At 40.8% G+C, this 18,213-nt stretch overlaps 2 protein-coding genes across 3 annotated transcripts in view; one reads left to right on the top strand and one right to left on the bottom strand.

The window, feature by feature from the left end:
* oxct1a (3-oxoacid CoA transferase 1a) overlaps nt 1-14,273 on the bottom strand; it is a 38,122-nt gene extending 23,849 nt beyond the window's left edge. The window contains exons 1-7 of one of the 2 annotated variants that reach the window (XM_062381737.1): nt 13,933-14,273; nt 12,458-12,566; nt 11,494-11,584; nt 7,953-8,088; nt 7,631-7,780; nt 7,167-7,273; nt 6,781-6,841 (exon numbers count right to left, since the gene is read on the bottom strand). In XM_062381737.1, coding sequence (XP_062237721.1) covers nt 6,781-6,841; nt 7,167-7,273; nt 7,631-7,780; nt 7,953-8,088; nt 11,494-11,584; nt 12,458-12,566; nt 13,933-14,022 — 744 coding nt within the window. In that variant the 5' untranslated portion in view covers nt 14,023-14,273. Of the gene's footprint in view, nt 1-6,780; nt 6,842-7,166; nt 7,274-7,630; nt 7,781-7,952; nt 8,089-11,493; nt 11,585-12,457; nt 12,567-13,923 lie in introns of both variants that reach the window. The other variant, XM_062381736.1, reaches the window with a different exon arrangement.
* Nucleotides 14,274-14,346: 73 nt separating this feature from the next.
* Nucleotides 14,347-18,190, top strand: rimoc1 (rab7a interacting mon1-ccz1 complex subunit 1). The gene is made up of 6 exons (XM_062381739.1): nt 14,347-14,493; nt 15,134-15,243; nt 16,227-16,373; nt 16,651-16,782; nt 16,901-17,015; nt 17,108-18,190. Exons 1-6 carry the CDS (start codon nt 14,400-14,402, stop codon nt 17,341-17,343), a joined length of 834 nt encoding a protein of 277 aa, XP_062237723.1. The 5' UTR covers nt 14,347-14,399; the 3' UTR covers nt 17,344-18,190.
* Nucleotides 18,191-18,213: the final 23 nt, after the last annotated feature.

Here is an 18,213-nt window from a genome sequence, read left to right as displayed (position 1 = left end):
TAAGAAAATGTGGCAAAACAAATATACTATATAGTAGAAGAAGCTGGCAGGCATCAACCCTCAGATACTTAATTTTTTTTATTTTGCATCATAATGCTAAGCAAACTCACATTGCCACCCATTTGCTTGGCCAACAAGTAGTAAAACATTCATGGAGCTTTATTAAAAAGACCAAAATAACCTTAAAAAAAATTCATCAGCGAGTGTGCATTTATCATTTCCAAATGTTGGTATTCAGTTTTAAACCAGATTAATATCATAACTTGATTAATTGGGATAGAACAGACACACACCAGTAGGTGCTTGGTTGGAGGTACCTGATCTCTTAATCCATCTTGTCCCACCGGTTTTGTTTGGGTGTGTGCGTGTTTGTGTGCATACCGAAATGCGACAGCCAGGAGAAAGAGGTGGTGTGGCCACAGGCGACAGAGCATGAGGATGACAGCGACACCACACTCTCATTACCCTGTGTATTTATAGCCTCTCCATCTTCCTCCCAGTGTGTGTGTGTGTGTGTGTGTGTGTGTGTGTGTGTGTGTGTGTGTGTGTGGGCACTTGGCCACGCTCTGCTGCCACTTTTGGGGCTCAATTCCACGGCTTTATCCTCTAACCCAGAATACTGACAACATGAGCAATCTGTTTCCTCTCAGTGGAAGCTTGCCTAGCCTATGACAGCCTTTATGGTATCCAGAAAATGGGAGACAGCAAACCTGTCTGCACCCTGACAACATTTCAGGAAGTAAAAATACATATTTTTCAAAATTGCACATACTGCTTACCAAAACATTTAGAAAGGAGCTCAAATTGGGATATTTACATTTCAAAGAACACATAAGCTTCTGTGCAATGTGCTTCAGATGATAGGCAGTCGTCAGGCAACTTTGAACTTACATTCAAATTGTGGAGGAAGTATTTGGATCCTTAATACAGCAATGTAAAATAACTAAATGATTAGTAAAGTACATAAATGTCAAAGGGGAAAAAAATACAGATTTGTTGTATCTGACTGATACTATGTTTTACTGTAAATTACCACATAAGCTTATTGACAAGCTACTGAAGCAGCAGGGGGTAACCAACATGTTACTATCATAGTTACTGCAGGCAGAACTAGTTTGAACTGCCTCAAATGCAGGAAAGTGACCCCCCTCGTTTTTCTACGTTTTTAATCTTAGGTTTTACGAGACACTGGGTCATTTTAACATTGAATGAAATTAAACCCAAATTCTGCGAGAGAAAAAAACATCTGCAATGTGACTCTGGCTATGAAGCTTTTTGTTAGTGATCAGAAGCCAGCTAGGCTGGAAACCACTCATTACATCTTAAAGTATGTTGTGTCTTGACAGCTTATGTCATCTATTGTATTACTTCTTCCCCATAAATTCAGTTAGTAACTAAAGCAATGGAAATACAGCATTACCCTTTGAAATCTATTGGAGTGTGAGCATTAAGGAGAATAATATGGAAATACTGACTGGAAAGGGAAAATGTACTTGGTTACCTTTAACATACAAATGTGCCACTTCAAATATTCAGTTTATGCCTGTTCAGCAAATCTAGTCGCATTCCATTTGCTTTATCTTCTGCTTTTGTGTCTCTCTCTTGGACCTAGAGTGAACTGACGAAAAGCCAGTACTGCAATTAACAAAAGTCAGTCAGAATTTCATCTCAAAGTCTAAACGTGGCATTATACTGGGGACTTTGATGATCCACATATTGAGGGTGCAATGCCACTGTATCGATGCCATATCAAGTGTCATTACTTTGTTAAACAATTTAAACAATCCTATTCAATAAAAGCTACCAATCACTTTCGCAATACTGTTGAAATTGAGTCACCATCATGATGCCTGCACCCACAACATCCTTTCCTACACATTGTGCAAAAAACAGACGGAAATTAGACATACATTGCACAACTTATTCACACAAGAAGATAGTTCATGAACCTCTTTAGGCAGGAAATGATGGGGAAATGAGTGGATTTCTAATTGTTTTCTAACAGCAGCTGGAGTAATGGAGGGCACAAGTCAAGAAAACTCAACAGGGCGTAGTAAGAACTGTAAAGAAGCACGGAAAATGATGGCTGAAATAAATAACTGAACAAAGACAGCGTTGTGTATCATAGAAATTACTAAATTGATCATGCAAACAGATCTCATTAGAGTAAAGACTTTAAGAGAGACGAAACTTTCCCTTTTTATGGGTTTCCATCTTATGCCTAAAGCCTACTCTGTTTAAGCCCTTGTGTTTCAACACAGTGTACAGATGGATTCTGAAAGCCCCGAGGACAGAGGGCATATTCAATTAGACGTCCAGCCTGGTTAAAAGAACAAACGCACAAATACATTAATTCACTTCATGCATGACTGGTTGTGCAAACCCCAACACCCACACCACTGCATTGCCAGAGTAATATAATAGAGTTGAGTCATTTACTGCGACTGACGGTTGAACAACAGCAGACACCTATGCTTTTATTCAGCCTCTGCTGAATTGTATCCCACAATGCACCGGGACCTATCACAGTACCTGCGATAAGGGAATAACTGGACCAGCTGGATACCGTGGAACATTCAACAATTGAATAGCCCGGCTTGGTTGCCTAGCGACCGGGGCAGGAGCTGGTGATGATCAGGTAATTCTATAAGTGTTTTTTTTGTCATCTTGTTTTCCGGAAGCCTCCCTGCTTCTTTAAAGTTTAAATTTCGGTGATTCACATGTCAGTATTGCAGAAGAAATGAAAATTATTCTGCACTGGTCATTGACCCGAGGGAATAAAGCGGTAGTGATGTTATAGTGGTCTGTTCTGGTATAAAGTTAGGTCTCACCTCGATGGAATGTTTAGTCGAATAACAGAAAATGAATCAATTTATCTTAAACATGGGAGACAAGAAGTCCCTTGAGAGAAAGGGAGTCGACTGGCAACAATTGCAGTGTTACTGAATAACTACTGGGAGGTGATTTAATTTTGCTTCCCAGAATTCCCATTTATGTCTTACAGGAGCAGAGCCACCTGGTTATCGTCTTGTAGCCCTTAAGCATTTAATGCATACAAATTTTTTGAAACACAGCCAAGTCAGACTGCAGGTTCCAGAACATCCATTAGAGACGAATGGGTTGGCTTCATGAAATGTAATTTAAGAGGCTTACATGTTAATGAAAGGGACATGGAATAAAAGGTTGGAGTTTAAGTTACATATATGGTGTCTTTAACTTGACGCAGTTCTGTTGACATTGATGTGTGTATTGATTGGTTTTGATTAGGTATTTGTATTGGGGTGAAACGTCATGTTTGGCCGCTAAAACTGACTGGCGATTGATTGGTGGAGTATATCGGTGGGATCTTGATACCACAGCTCCACACATCAATCACTACTGCACATAGTCTGGCTCTAAATGATGGAGGCACCTGTATCCGGGATATTTGAGCTTCATTATTTTTACAACGGGAGGCAGCAGAGAAGCGTAGTCCAATTCGTTTACCGTCTATGGATATGACATGCAGCACAGGTCGACTGCTAGAATCAAACGGAGAATCGGAGCTCTGTTAAATTACAGACCAAAGGATATGCTGACACCTCTAATATGGATGGTTTTGGCCCAGTTATAACGACTTTCTAAATTGCTATTAACTGAAACTATTTTCCAGTTGTGTTGTTGTCAATCTCCCACCACAATGCCCTGATATTTTTGCCACTTTAATAAGGGGCTTATTGTCCAGGAGAGAACAATTTGTGCCTACCTGGCTGTGTCAAGGTTACAGAGACAGGAATCTAGTCAAGCGGACAAGCAGTTCACTGTGCAACATGATTGTCTAAGACCTCGCTGCACATCAGCCTGGGCCTCCATGCTGCGCTGCGAGTTAGATGAAAAGGTTGAAAAGCACCTGACCCTGTCTGCTGGTTCCTTTCCTTGCCTGAGCCTGCACCAAAGATAATATAATTAAGACCAAGCGTGGGCTGAATCCTAAAGACACATTTGTTTTCATTGACGGTAATAGCTTCGGTATCAGTGATAAAAGGATCTTAATGGGTGCTGCAACCCAGGCCTATCACTTAATTGTCACCAGTAAGTAGGCCTGTTATAGATAATATTCATATCTTACCTGCACTGCCATAAAAAAGCATATTCTGACAGCTTTAATGGGTTTAACGCCAATACACACACACACACACACACACACACACACACACACACACACACACACACACACACACACACACACACACACACACACACACACACACACACACACACACACACACACACACACACACACACACACACACACACACACACACACACACACACACACACACACACACACACACACACACACAGTTGTCCTAATACAAATATAAAATACGATTTTATTGTAATTTGATATCGGTTTTACACTTGGAGCCATGTTTATTTATTATTTCATACAAGGCATTTGAATTGGGTGAAAATGAATGAGAAAAATTCGATAATCCTGTTTTATGATATTATTTGTCGAACTGCAGCACCATCTGCCAAAACTGCCCCCACCGATTAGAGCTTAGTAGTTGATATGTGGATGACAAGTTTCTGGATGCACTCTTTGTTAGAACATGACATCAAAAAGCAAAGACATGCAAAATCTTCAAAGACTCAGCTGAAACTGGCACAGTGGTTTGACACAGTCTAGTTATAGAGCTGGCAGGGAGCATCAAATTATATTTAAACTAGAATCGATAGAGTCGCCCCAATAGAAGATCATTTGTGATAACATTTCTTAAGGTCCCACAACTTTGTCTGGCACGCCATTACTAAAGGCTGTGTCCATGTTTTAATAATTCGGGGAAGCAATTGTTTCTGAATCTATGACAGTTTGCAGAGGCTGTTTGTTTTTTAACAACTATTCTCAGAGCATATGAACTTAAATATTTCAGGTGCATTCTGGAAGCTTATGATGTCAGCAGATCAATAGCTTTGTACTTGTTATATCTTTCCTGCACTCTATATCTCTCTTCCTCATCATTTTTCCCACCCATCCTCAGGTGTTTGGAGCAGAAATGGCACAAAGACAATCCTAGAAAGGCACCCTGGGAAAAATAAACGCTCCTTTATTTGAGTCCAAATGGAACCCGGCTCGTTTCATCCTCCCCCCTCTCAAAAAACTCCTTGAGCACACAATTCAATATTAAATGCAACCAAGGGAGCTTGCTTTTCACAATGCAGGTTTTAAGGCAGAGCTGCATTATCATTTATGTCACAACGATCTACATCACAGGTCCAGCAGACGTCACACAGTCACATTATGCAGTCGCATCGATGCTGTCACTGTGACTAGTCTCATCCTTGCAACAACAAAATTCTATTCCACCATAGTGCTGATTCTTCACAATTCATTGATACCTGTCAGTGTCATCATTATCCCTGTTGCCAGATATGCAGAGGATTAGACGTGATACCAAATAGTTGGATTTAGTGGCTCTTTAATTTGGGGCATTTGCAGAGCGCTGATGTCTTAAAAACCCATTAATACCTGTTCTGCTTACCTCTGTAAAGCAGATGTCAGTGATCACCCGACCATAAATGCAGCAAACAGCTTTAATGTGAGAAAATCGACCTGCCACTTGGTCCCAGATAGTTCTAATCAACAGAATAAATCTCAGGTCCAGGCACCGTAGAGTAATTGAAAATGTGTTTCGTGGAGCTCTGTGAGATTTATGCAAGACCCCTTGCTATTGATTTATTTTCAGACAGCGCCCATGTTCTGTGGTTTTCTCACACACAGACACGCATTTATCTCCCGGCTGCTCTCTGAATCAAACTGTGTCTACATGGGAGGTGTGAAGCTGTTTGTGTGTTGGTGGGGTGGATAGGGAGATGGAGACAGAGAGAGAGACAGAGACAGAGACAGAGAGAGAGAGAGGGAGAGAGAGAGAGAGAAGATGAGCTATCACATTTCTGTACTGTCAAATCCTAGATAGGTGGGTATCCAGACAGACAGAAGGAAAGTGGGTTTGACACAGAGATGGCCAGACAGGTCCAGTCTATTTTTTGGCAATACATATGGAGGATAAGATCCTAAAACTGCAAGTCTATTAATAATACCTCAGATCTTAGAGACAGTCAGAGAAATATATACATTTCCCAATTCAAGGTCATCTTTCAGCCCACAACCTGACAGCACCTGGGATACCTGTAAGAGGCCAATCCCACATTTTGGCTCCAGATCTAGAGCTCTTGAAATCAGCATAGTCTGTTTTTCCTGACACTGACTTTTGAGGGTGGAGAGATAGGATCTACTTGAAAAGATGACTATGTGTTGTTGCTCCACCAGCTTTACAATTTATAGCTGGAAAACTGTACTTGGGGCTCAAATCTCAAATGGCTGTTTTCTTCTACGGGCTAAGGTTAAACATTGGTGAAATGTTTTCTTCCAAAAGGTTATTTGTAGCTGTAGCTTGGCTGATACAAAAAAAATCATACCAGTATGGTTCCTATAGGCACTGGAACTTAAGAAACTAAGAACGTTTTTATATCACAATACATGTACACGTTTTCTCATGGGTCTGTTGTTACTGTTGATTTTTATAATATTTAGAATTTTGCATCAAGGTCAAATTTCAGCTATTTGGGCACAGGGACTGCTAAAATCCTAGAACATGGAGGCTGAATAATGCATGATAACCATTATAAGGCAAGCTAAAAGGTTTTTAGATGGTGACTCTGCAGTTAGACGTGTGTGAGAAGACGTGATACAGACAGACATTAATGGCATCTGATTGTGTTGTTGAAAATGCATACCTCTACTATTGTGGTTTTGGCTGCCTTGCACATAGGCTGATTGAAGTTTCGGGCTGTTTTCCTGACAGAGAAAGCAGATATGATATCAGGACAAGTATGAGATACAGAATTACAACCAAAGGAATTCAACTCTCAATGTGATATCCAATTTCTCAGTCAGTATAAACCAGAGAGTTTACTAGATAACACTGCTCTCTTGTGGAGAGATACTTTACTGCAGCTAATATCCATTATTCAAACCCACCAACAGCAGTGATGTGCAAACACAACCAAGGTGATAAAGTCTAAAAGCTGAATCCTTTACAAGATAAATAACATTGTTGCCAAAACACCACATGTATATTCAGATTAAAACTCATGAGCTGTATTGAGATTCCAGCAGTCACCTGAAAACAATGTTTCCAGCCCTGTCAGCCTTCCATGCCTTGATCAATGCAAAGTCTCCGGTGATGGCCTTTTCCATGATGTAGTGCCTGTTATTGAACTCTTTGACCTGTGCACAATGATAACACAGTTTAAGAAGTGAGAAGCACTGAAAACAGTCAGGGCTGAACATGGTGACATGGCCCAAATAGCTGAGTTCCAAGTTCATAAAGGAAAACAAAAGCAGAATATGTCTATGTCTCCGTGTGAAGCAATATTTTAAAAACCATTTACAACTTCAAATATGGCTCTCATTATTCAAATGCACTACTTTGAACTTGCTGCAATACAATCAGTCAAACAAGTTTGCACTTTCCTATAAGAAAATACATAGCTAGGCACTTATATGAGGACTTATCATCACAGAGAAAGTTTTCAAAAGGTCTGGGAAAATATCAATGGCCATCCAAAGTAAACACACTGTCACCTCTCTCTTCTCACTAGCGATGGCAATGCTGCCATCTTTGTTGTACTTGATGGGAGAGCCTCCCTCTTGGATTAGTGTGCCATAGCCTGTGGCGGTGAAGAAAGCTGGAATACCGGCACCACCAGCCCTGATCCTCTCTGCAAGAGTGCCCTTTGGAGAAAAAGGGGTGACACATCAGGAGATGAGTACAACAGATAAATAACAAGTGTAAAGTATGATGTTGAATGTTGGAATGTCAAGCCTTGTGGATGTGTTTTCATGACGTGTTTCATTTTTCCATGTGAAAAAATTGATGTATAAGCCTTTGTATGATTTGACCAACCTGTGGTGTCAGTTCCACTTCCAACTCCCCCGACAGATACTGTCGCTCAAACTCTGCATTCTCTCCAACGTATGAGGAGATCATCCTCTTTATCTGCTTCGTCTGGAGCAGCAGGCCCAGCCCAAAGTTATCCACTCTGATGAAAACATGTGTACAATATTAGTGGCTATAGTACTGTTTTATTATACATTATAATAACCCGAGACAGAAAGGTGGGTAATCTTACTAGAATTATACTTAGTACATGATTCACAAAAAGGTTTATTTACCTCAGACAGTCAATAATCTATGAAAGAATAGTCTTCATAAAACCTTATAAAACACATAAAGTTGCATTAACCTGTGTGCCATCTTGTGATGCAATATATAAGGAGAATTATAGCATCTCATGTGGCATTTCCTGTCTGATTACATAACATCTGGTTTCAATATCCATACTACTTACTCATGCTAAAATCTACTAATCAGTTACAAGACAAAAGTGGATCTTCATAAGGAGAAAGTTCTCCCTCATTTCTAAACCACAAGAAGCTGAGAATCAGCTACTACGGCTTCATCTTCTTCGGTGATCTCAGGTCAGCTGACAACACTATCTAGGCCATTTGTGCTCAGAACACCAAAAACTGATAAATGTGATACAACTCGTGAGTATGTAGTTTGTGTGCTTCTGGGCTAAAGCCATGTCAAATTTAAAATAACATCAGGTGGACAGACTGGTGAACTTCAATGTACAATGAAAAATGACCTTTTCCAGCCAAATGTTAAAAGCTCATGGATCAGAGAGATTTACAGCAGAGATCCTAGACATAAATGTCACCGCCTTTTATATAGAATCTATTCTATCCGTGTAAAATGCCTCAAGCCGCTGATCAAGCAGTAAGTATTGAGCTACACAGGGTTCTCTCGCAACTAAATAAACTCCTTTTGAGTATTATTAGTCATTGCTGATAAAAAACACAAAATCAATATTTTTTAGGATAATTTCATTCAAATTAAACCAATTTTACAAACCTCTCAACTTGAAGTTTGTTCAGGCCTTTGTCAAAAAGTTTCAGGACATGCAAATGCAATAAAAGAACTGCATATATTTGTTAAGCCATATTTCATTTTTAAACCGGTTGATTTTTCAGAAAACCTAAGACATGAAGTTCTTTAAGTGCAAAGCAACATCGAGGTCCAAAGTAAAGCCTGAAACATGCTTCTGCGACTGCGTCTGCGTCTTTTCACGCCGCTGTTGCGCAAGACTCGTTTTCATTCATGCTTTCCCAACCATTGCGTGTCTTACAAAGCAATTCTGCGCCAGAACACTAGGCGGAGTAATGCTTTTTGTCGAAGACGACCTGAGAGACGCCTTCTTTGTGGGTGTGGCAATCGTTGTCTATTGCTGTTTATTTACCTTCTACCAGTCGTGTTCACCATTACAAACACACGGTGAACCATGGCAGAGAGTGTATTCACGATTCCAACCGAACAGTTGTCCATTCTTCTTAAAAATCTTCTGTTTTTTCTGCCAGTATTATGGGGCATGAAACCGGAAATGCAGCTCCAGAAGGGATGTAGAGCAGACCAATCACAGCCTTGCGGGCTGAGTGAGCTTGCGGAGCTTTGCCATAAAATTTAGGAAAGTGGGGCGACGCCCGTCAGCACATAAGAAGGGATACATAAGCACGTAAGGGACCCGGAAGGGCTCTTGCGCTTACGGGCCCGTGAAAACGCAGAAGCATGCTTCAGGCTTAAGTGTACCCTCCACCCTCTGCTCGAGTTCTTTAAGGTGTACATCTTAAGAATTGATCTGTTCTGCAAAGATATCATTCCCCAAAGTTTGTTTCTCGGTTTGAAAAGGACTAATACTGGAGCAGTTCTTTACGAACCGGACTCTTCTGGCCATCTTCCCTACAGAGCCTGACCTATTTAAACAGGACTCAGCTGTTACCAACAAAACAGTGGACACAGTTCGCAGGCTTGGTAAATTTACTAAAGCAAGAAAAATCTATTTTAACAGTCATGTGTTGCTAATCTCTGATCCAAGTAACTCAGTTTTCAAGTCCGCTTGTTGCAACATTTACATGCCGTATGGCTGTCAGTGAAAACACTCCTGATGATGTGCAATAAACAAAAACATGAGCAGGAGAATTTACACGTGTCCTGCCTCCAGGATGCTCTTCCCTGGCACTACCCCTCGCCTGAATGTTCCAGACAGTAATTTTTGCAGAGAGAAGCATTGATGAGAGATGATTGTTCTGTGGAACTGCCCGATACAAGCAAACAATCGGAGTAGCTGTTCCACAAATCGATATCCAACAAACATCAAAGTCCATAGTGAAGCACTAGCTCACTTCAGAGGCCTGAGTTTTTACAGGCTATAACAAGCACTGGCACAGAAATGTATGAATGCAGTGGTACAGATTGAACGCTTGCCCTTTTCAAAGTTGAGTCTCAACTTTATCTAAGGCGTTGTATTGGTCACTCACTTTCGTTAAACCCTAGTGTTGGCCTCAGTCAAAAAAGTAGTAGTAGTAGTATTCAGTTTCTACTCAAAATAGCCCACATCATAATTCATATTCCAGTCGATGCGGTGATGTATAAGTTACTGGCTCAAGTTTCAGTCTTGCTGTATAAACCACTAAGGAAGTGATTACTGAGTGAGCACATTGGGTTTTAATAATGGAATAAATCATGCCACAACAGTTTCTAAGTGACACGAGGAAACATCAACAATATGCTGAAATCGGTCCAGGAGGATTGTAGTGAAAACCTCCAGTTGTCAGGGTATAAGGGGAGGGGGGTGGGGGCATTGATCCCAGCTGTGCCTGTGCAAGAGGCGTGCACCCCAGACAGGTCACAGCCTATCACAGGGCAGACAAACAACCAGAGTCACCAGATAACTTGGCCCACATGTCTTTGGACTGTGAAAGGAAGTAAGAGGACCCAGGGAAACTAACACAGACAAAAGGGAGAACACAGGGGAGATAACAGGTAGAACTTGAAAACTCCACACACTCTTGCTGGGAGGAGGCAGTTTGATCCACTGTTCCCCCGAGCCAACCAATGTAAGCATCAGTTGAGTCTTGCATTTGACTCCAGAGTCCTCTAGTTTGAGATACTACAAATTAAGCTGTTGCAATAAAAAGACAGGGCACATTATTAAGGGCATTAATGTCAGTAGCAGCTGAAGGTCATGCGCCAAAAGGCAACATGTCAGAGTGAGGCCCAGATCGCAACATCTGGGCCTCACTCTAGGTAAACACCGCTTGTTTGAAGATATGCAACAAGGTCAACACACCTCTCCAATTTGAGAAAGTGAAAGACTACCTGGAAAGTACATACCTATTTTACTTTTCCTAAAAATGAAAACACTCGGTGTCTTTGTCTACAAAAGTAGTGATAAATGTTGCATCAAGAATATTCAAGATTTTTTAACACTGTCACCGGTGATACAGGTGTGAATCCAAACAGAAACAAACTCATCTCTATAAACACAATCATTCCTAAACAAGTTTAAGCACCTGCATTTGTACTAAGCATACATGGGCAAACTTACCCTGCATTGTTGCTGACGGCAGTGAGACCTCTCACACCAGTCTTCAGTAAACTGTTGATAAGATTCTCTGGGATGCCACATAATCCAAAACCTGAGTTGAAGCACAGAAAACAAAGTGATATATAATAAAGCCATTTGTGAAAGAGTGTCTATCACGGAGCTGCTGGAACCAGACAAGTTTAGCATTGTGTGCAAACACTGAAAAGTTTCCAACTAGGCGAGAACAAAAGGCTGCTGTGACATCTGAATATGATAACAAGCATGCAAAACTAATGCAGTCATTTGGTGAGAAGTTCCAGGATGTGAAATACAAACAAAAGGAACTAACTTCATTGAACAAACAAACCGTTTAATGTGGAACAAATTGATGTGCCTGAAAACCCACAACACAAAGTCAGTGAGCTCACAGGCAATGACAAGCTCAAACTCAAGAACAGACACTTACAATGACGGACTGACACAAACCTGGAAACCCATCTGCCAGTAACACATCATCACTACCACCTGACAACTGACGCCTCACCAAAGAGCAACACGCTGTTTAGGAAAGGTTAGTGTGATATGTTACATTCATCAAGAATGTTGATGAATTAAAAACAGACCATTGTTATTCCTCCTTTGTATATAGGGTGTTAATGTTAACATTTCTAATATTACAATATGTGAGGCTGAATTCTGCTTATCTGTTGCTTCCCCTCAGATAGACGTGTGACACAATGGAATTTTTTTTAACAATGTCACCATGAACTTGACTATAAATAAGAGCTGTGGAAAATCTGTGGGCTACGTTTGTGTACTGTAATCAAACAGCATGCCAGAGAGTTCAAGCTCACTTGGTTATTAAATGGTCGGTTAACAACACTTTAAGTTAGTTTAGAACTGTAAATATTTGCCAGCATTTTCACTGAGGTGTGTTTGTAACTATTTCAACTGGAGTCAGGTTAATAAGTACAGTGCATCTTACCTCCCACAAGGATTGTAGCTCCACTGGGGATATCTTTGACTGCATCTGTAGGGTCCGAGTAGAACTGTGAACTTCTCTGGTTGGTGGTAGAAAAGTAACAGCCACAGGTCTGTGGAAACCAGAACAAGAGGTGTGTGAAACAGAAAGTGTCTTCAATTATTTTCTTAAAAAGAGCTCCAACAACAACAACAATATTAACCAAAATGTAAATTTTTGCGAGTAAAAAAAGAAGCCATCTGAGGGCAGCCACTATGCCCGGCTTAAACGGTTGATCCAGTTTATTCAGTTGAAGAAGGGCAAGATAAGCAGCGCAAATCCTCCAACAAAAGGAGCAGAGATTTAGGGCAAACCACAGACAAGAGTCCCAGTCCCAGAGGAAGCTCAGCTCTCAAAAATACAACCTTGTATCAATAGAAACCATTGAAAACGTGTACCTGTGGTGCTCATGTCGCATGAAAAACAATGAGATACTTTGTTGTGTTTAATCACAACCATTACCTTTATAGTGCCAATTATTATAAATCTGCCTGATGGCTTTATTATGAGAAACGTTCTCAAAACAATGACATACCAACTCAAAATAAACTTAGTGTCTAAAGATAATGACCGAGGCTACTGTGTCAAAATAATCATTTGTATCTCAAAACAATGATTAACTCAAAATGGTTACTTACTCACTAAACAATGCCTTGATATCTAAATATAATGACTTTCTATTTTGTTTTAAATATGGACTTGGTATCTCAAAATGATGAGCGAGTGTCTCATCGTTCCAAAGTATTATCTCATCATTCACTTCTCTCACCAATTTCGACTTTGTATCTAATAATCAAGATTGATACATTTTATATCATATCGTAACTTTGTGAATTACTGTCTCATTGTCAAGATTTACTATCTCATATTTTCGACTTTCTAATCTAATAATTTTGATTATGCATTCACCATGATTTCTTTCACTGCTAGGAATATGTGGGTGTAATGATCATGACGTTGATTTGATCACAGTGGAGCTATTCTGGTAGTGGCACAATCTCACACACACAATCAAACACTAACGGGACGCACTAACTTTAACGCAGCATGTCAAGAAGCTTGATCCACATGTGTGTTAAGTCGCTGCTCAGATGAAAACACGCACGCACTGTGCGTCACTCGGAGTTGTGGTTGTGACTGTGCTGCGGGATGTGTCAGTGTCGCTGCGTGTTAAAGGACACGCAGGGATATTAAGAGCTAGAGGTCAGTTCACCCACATCACCGGAAAGTTAACTTCGGTCAAACTGAAAGACACCGTGGAGACTCGTGAACCAGCAGCCAGGGTTCACTTGAGTCTTCGTAAAGAATAAAGCCTAAAATTACATCATAATCTTTTTTTTTTTATATTTATTTTCTCCAGACGTTTGCAATAACCTCACTTGAGCCTCGGGTTGTGTTTCCCTGCAGCCCGCCGCCATGTGGATACTGACCTTGCTCACCTGCTGGTCGTTATATTTGCGTCTGCTGGGACCGGAGATGTTTCTGAGGAAAAGACGCTCCGCTCTGCACACAACTCTGAGGGCCGCCATGTTTGAGAGCTACACCCGGAGGAGGAGGATGAAGAGGAGGAGGGTGAGGGTGATGATGATGATGAAGGGGGGAGAGGGGGGGGCGGTGAGCGTAGGATACGAGCGTCAAAAGTCAGAACGTCAGCTGCCGTGCTAACGACGAGCTAGCACATGCTAACGTGACTCGTTCACCTCCGAGCGTGGGTTGACTTTCTTAAACCTCAACGAAGCCAAAGGACGGTTTCACGGTTTGTATCGCTGCGCGCGCGCGCACGCTCGAGCCCCGCGCGGCTCGCCTGGAAACGCGCGGCGGTGACATCAAAGAGCACGTGAGTAACCCCACCCCCCCCCCCCTCCTCCTCCTCGTCCCGTCGCTCACGTGACGCATAGTTTTAGTCATGGCCGACGACTACAGGCGACAGGGTTTCGAGTTGGAGAGAAGGATATTCGAGTTAGACATCAAGTGTTCGAGTCTCAGAGCCGAGAAGCAAGGTACCGACGTGTTGTTGTTGTTATTTTCGCTCTCACCGCCTCTACTCGCGAGTCCGGCCGTGCATTCCTGTTTATTAGCCAACTAGCAGGCGAGCTAACGTTACCTAACGGATCTCGCAACCATAACAACAGCTGTTGTCTGATGAAATGCTGCACGTCGACGTGTGAGCTTCCACTAACAGTTACCTACTCGCTGCTCAGGTGTCGACCTAATGGTGTTTCGTCACGTGCACTCACTGACTGGTGGTTTTATTTTTCATTAGACGGTGTTCACGAGTTAACCGCTAGCGCAAGTTCGCTAATGTTAGCTAAAATGCAATCATTGTTGACAAACGTGTAGCTGACCACGCACGATGCAGCCAGAGGCGGAACAACCCAGAGCCGGGAGCACATTGTTATAACGGCGGCAGTGTCACGACTAAAATGAACATTGTGTGCGTTTGTAGTCCACAATTGTTACTACATTGTCACGCTGTATGTGTTGTTGTGACGTTGCAACTTCCGTTTTTACAAGCATCAGAGGATGTTTATATTTATATTGAATGTGTAGCCAATTCAAATAGACATCAATCCCACAATAGTGTAGATCGCTTCTGTTTATATTAGAAATGGTTAATGTTAACTTGTCGTTCTTCCACAGATGACGACTATTTACAGAATGCGTCTGCCATACTAGACAAGTTGAAAAGCTATTACAGACAAGGAGGGGAGAGTAGCAACCTGTCCAAGCTGCTTCAGGATTACACACAGGTACCTCATCCTCACATCACATGGCATCAAGTGTCCAGAGCTGCAAATAATGATCATTTTCAATTAACGACTTAGTTTATGATATATCAGAAGATTGAGATGATGGCCGTTTGGATTTCCCTGCAGACAGGGTGATGTTGATACTCCATAGTGAATCTGACGAACAGTTGGAACAGAGTTTGGCGAATTATAAATTACTGTATATATTCATATCTTCCAAGTCATGCAATTAGCATTTACCATTGGTGTGGTATTTCTTTTGGAATCTAATATAATGACTTTCTAAATGTGGGAGTGAAGTTTATGCCAGTGTTGGGGGGGGTGGGGGATCATAAAGCTTAAAACAAAAAAAAACTTTACAGGTGCCAGGTCCAATGTTGGAGTTAATTATTAGTTACAGAACTTGGGATAACATGGTTTTTGTTATGTAAAGTAGCATAAACTCACAATTAGTTAAATGTTTTATATTCATACATTATTATTTACCAGTCTCTTTTTGAGCTGTGTAATAATAGGTTTGGAGAAAAGGCAACAAATGTTAATACTATCTGGCAGTTATAGTATGTATTTTCCCTGATTTGATCTTCCTTATTAATTAAGTAATTTATTGAGAAGTGGAAGGGAGTGGCTTCTGACATCGAAACAGATTGTTGTTTGAAAATATAACCTCAATGTTTAAGTAGCTGTCCACGTTGTTCATTGATATTTTACATTTAAAAGTATTTTTCATATCATGTAACAGTATCACAATGGAATGTTATCTAGGAAGTGATTGAATGTTAACATTGACTAACAGGTTATCAAATAGGTTTTATGTTGAAACTAGTTCTGTTTCATATTTTTATACAATGTGCATCTTGAAGTCACACAATAGTATCACATGATCATTTTGATAACAGCATTTGAGCTTCCCACTCTTTGACGTCAGAGGGAAATGATCACCATTGTTTGCTGTTGTTATATATTTGCTTTTTATCATCTAGGTAATTCTAGACATCACATTTTATGAAGAGAATAAACTGGTGGACCAGGAGTTCCCTGAGGACTGTTCACCATTTAAAATCCAGCAGTTGCTGCAAGATCTGACCGAGCCAGAGGTTTTGGCTGGGAGGCTAGCACCAGCACAAGAGGTCTGTATTTGTGTTTGGTGATGTGACTCTGTCATTTTATCAAAAAAGTTTTTGGGCATGAAATCAACATCACTGCTCAGTGAACTGTATAGTTCATTATCTGGGGATATCATGTATCAGGGAATAAAATAAATGAAAACTCTATTAGCCATATTTCCCTGTAATATGTGTGTTCAATTTTATGCTCTTTGTTTTAGAGTTTCAGAAAACACATTTTGATGCATTTACATCTACGTCAGAGTGTGACAGCACTATTCATGCCTGTGGTCCATGACAGGTGCAGTCTGTGTTGGGGCTGGAGCTGTTAGAATGCCTCTATTGGAGACGTGGAGCTCTGTTGTACATGTACTGCCACACCCTTCATCAACGAAAACAGTGGATCAAGAAAAACAAGGATACATTCCTAAAGGTACTACACTCTGAAAATATTTACTTTTACTTTTTTAGCAGGGTAGTATTTAAGTTGTTTTGTGCTGATGTACAGATATTAAGTCTTTATTCTCATCTGACTGAATGTTTAAATCCAGTGTATTCAGGAAGGTGTGCGGTACCTGATGCGGATGCTGCAGGTGAGAAACTCTGTGAAGATAAATGATGGGGTGGTGCTCCATGACACTGCTACTGCAGGCTTCCTATCTGAAGGTAAATATGTCGCCACTTATGGTCATTTAAAAAAAACATTCTTGCTTCCCTCTGTGTGATCAAACTCGCTGCTTGCTTATATTTCTGGCCAGGCATCTTCTCAGATACACACCTGCTGACAATGATGTACATCGGAGAAATGTGTTTCTGGGCCGTGAAGTACGAGGACTATAGCGCTGACACCATGGATCGGAAAGAGGATCGCCTGCAGTTTCGGGACATTGGCACTCAGATCCTCAACAAATACGTGCTCGCCTGCGAGGGACCTCTGCAAGGCCAGGGTTGGAACACGGAGAACGCCAAGGAAATTCTTAGTATTCTACAGTGAACAACGCTGCTCCTGTGTTGAAGTTGCCCTCAGGCACCGATCTAACTTCAGTATTCAAATGTGTGTCGCCCCCAAATAAAAATTGAACCCATCAGGTGGGGTGTAATGTTGTGGAAGGTTAAGGGGAGGCACGAGGAATATGTGAAGAAAGTCTTTGGATCAGTGTCTACTGGCAACCTCATCCAATGCCAAACGGCCCGTGGCCAAAGCAGGTGAATGCGAGAGAGTCTAAGAGCGGTGGTGTAAAAGTGGCAGGTGCTGCAGAGGAGGCTGAGGAATATTTTGTTTTGCCCTGTCCTGCTGAAAAAGCAGTTATCATCCTGATTATAGACTGTTGACTGGGGCACTTACTTTGCTCTAAGAATGTGTTATAATAATATTATTAATATAAAAAAAGGTTATTAATAAAATTGACCTTTTTTTAATTTCTTTTTTTTTAAGATTGTTACAAGTTTAAGGATAATCCAGCTGGAGATGAGACATTGCACAGTAACATTTTATTTATTGTTTTGTTTCCATTTTGTTATGCTTTTAATATATTATAATTGCATATACATAACTGAGTGTGTGTAAAAACACACACAAGAGTTGAAGAGAGGTGTTAAAAAACAGATGACGTATTCATGACCATTTGAGGTGTGTTCAGATTTGTTCATACCAGGTTTGTAATGCACCACTTGTATTCCCATCTATTGCAAGTTTTTGTTTTTCTGCCACTTGAGTAACTTTGATAGTATAACTATTAGTAGAGATTCTGTGTTGTTTGGACGAAAAATCATTTTCTGTTTTCTATGTCCCCGTTGACAATAAACACGCCCGTTTTAAGAAATAAATTGTTTTGCAACTATTCAAAAGTTCAGGTTTTCATAA

This window comes from Platichthys flesus, chromosome 3, assembly GCF_949316205.1.
Source record: "Platichthys flesus chromosome 3, fPlaFle2.1, whole genome shotgun sequence".
NCBI lineage: Eukaryota > Metazoa > Chordata > Actinopteri > Pleuronectiformes > Pleuronectidae > Platichthys > Platichthys flesus.
Note: the sequence above shows the minus strand (reverse complement) of the source record. Positions and strands in the feature narration are given on the sequence as shown.

Excerpts from the sequence above, each read along its gene's own strand:
- rimoc1 (XM_062381739.1), top strand. The coding sequence starts at position 14,400 with ATGGCCGACGACTACAGGCGACAGGGTTTCGAGTTGGAGAGAAGGATA. Across the intron at positions 14,494-15,133 it reads TCTCAGAGCCGAGAAGCAAG|ATGACGACTATTTACAGAAT; the intron begins GTACCGACGTGT and ends GTTCTTCCACAG. Across the intron at positions 17,016-17,107 it reads TGCAGGCTTCCTATCTGAAG|GCATCTTCTCAGATACACAC; the intron begins GTAAATATGTCG and ends ATTTCTGGCCAG.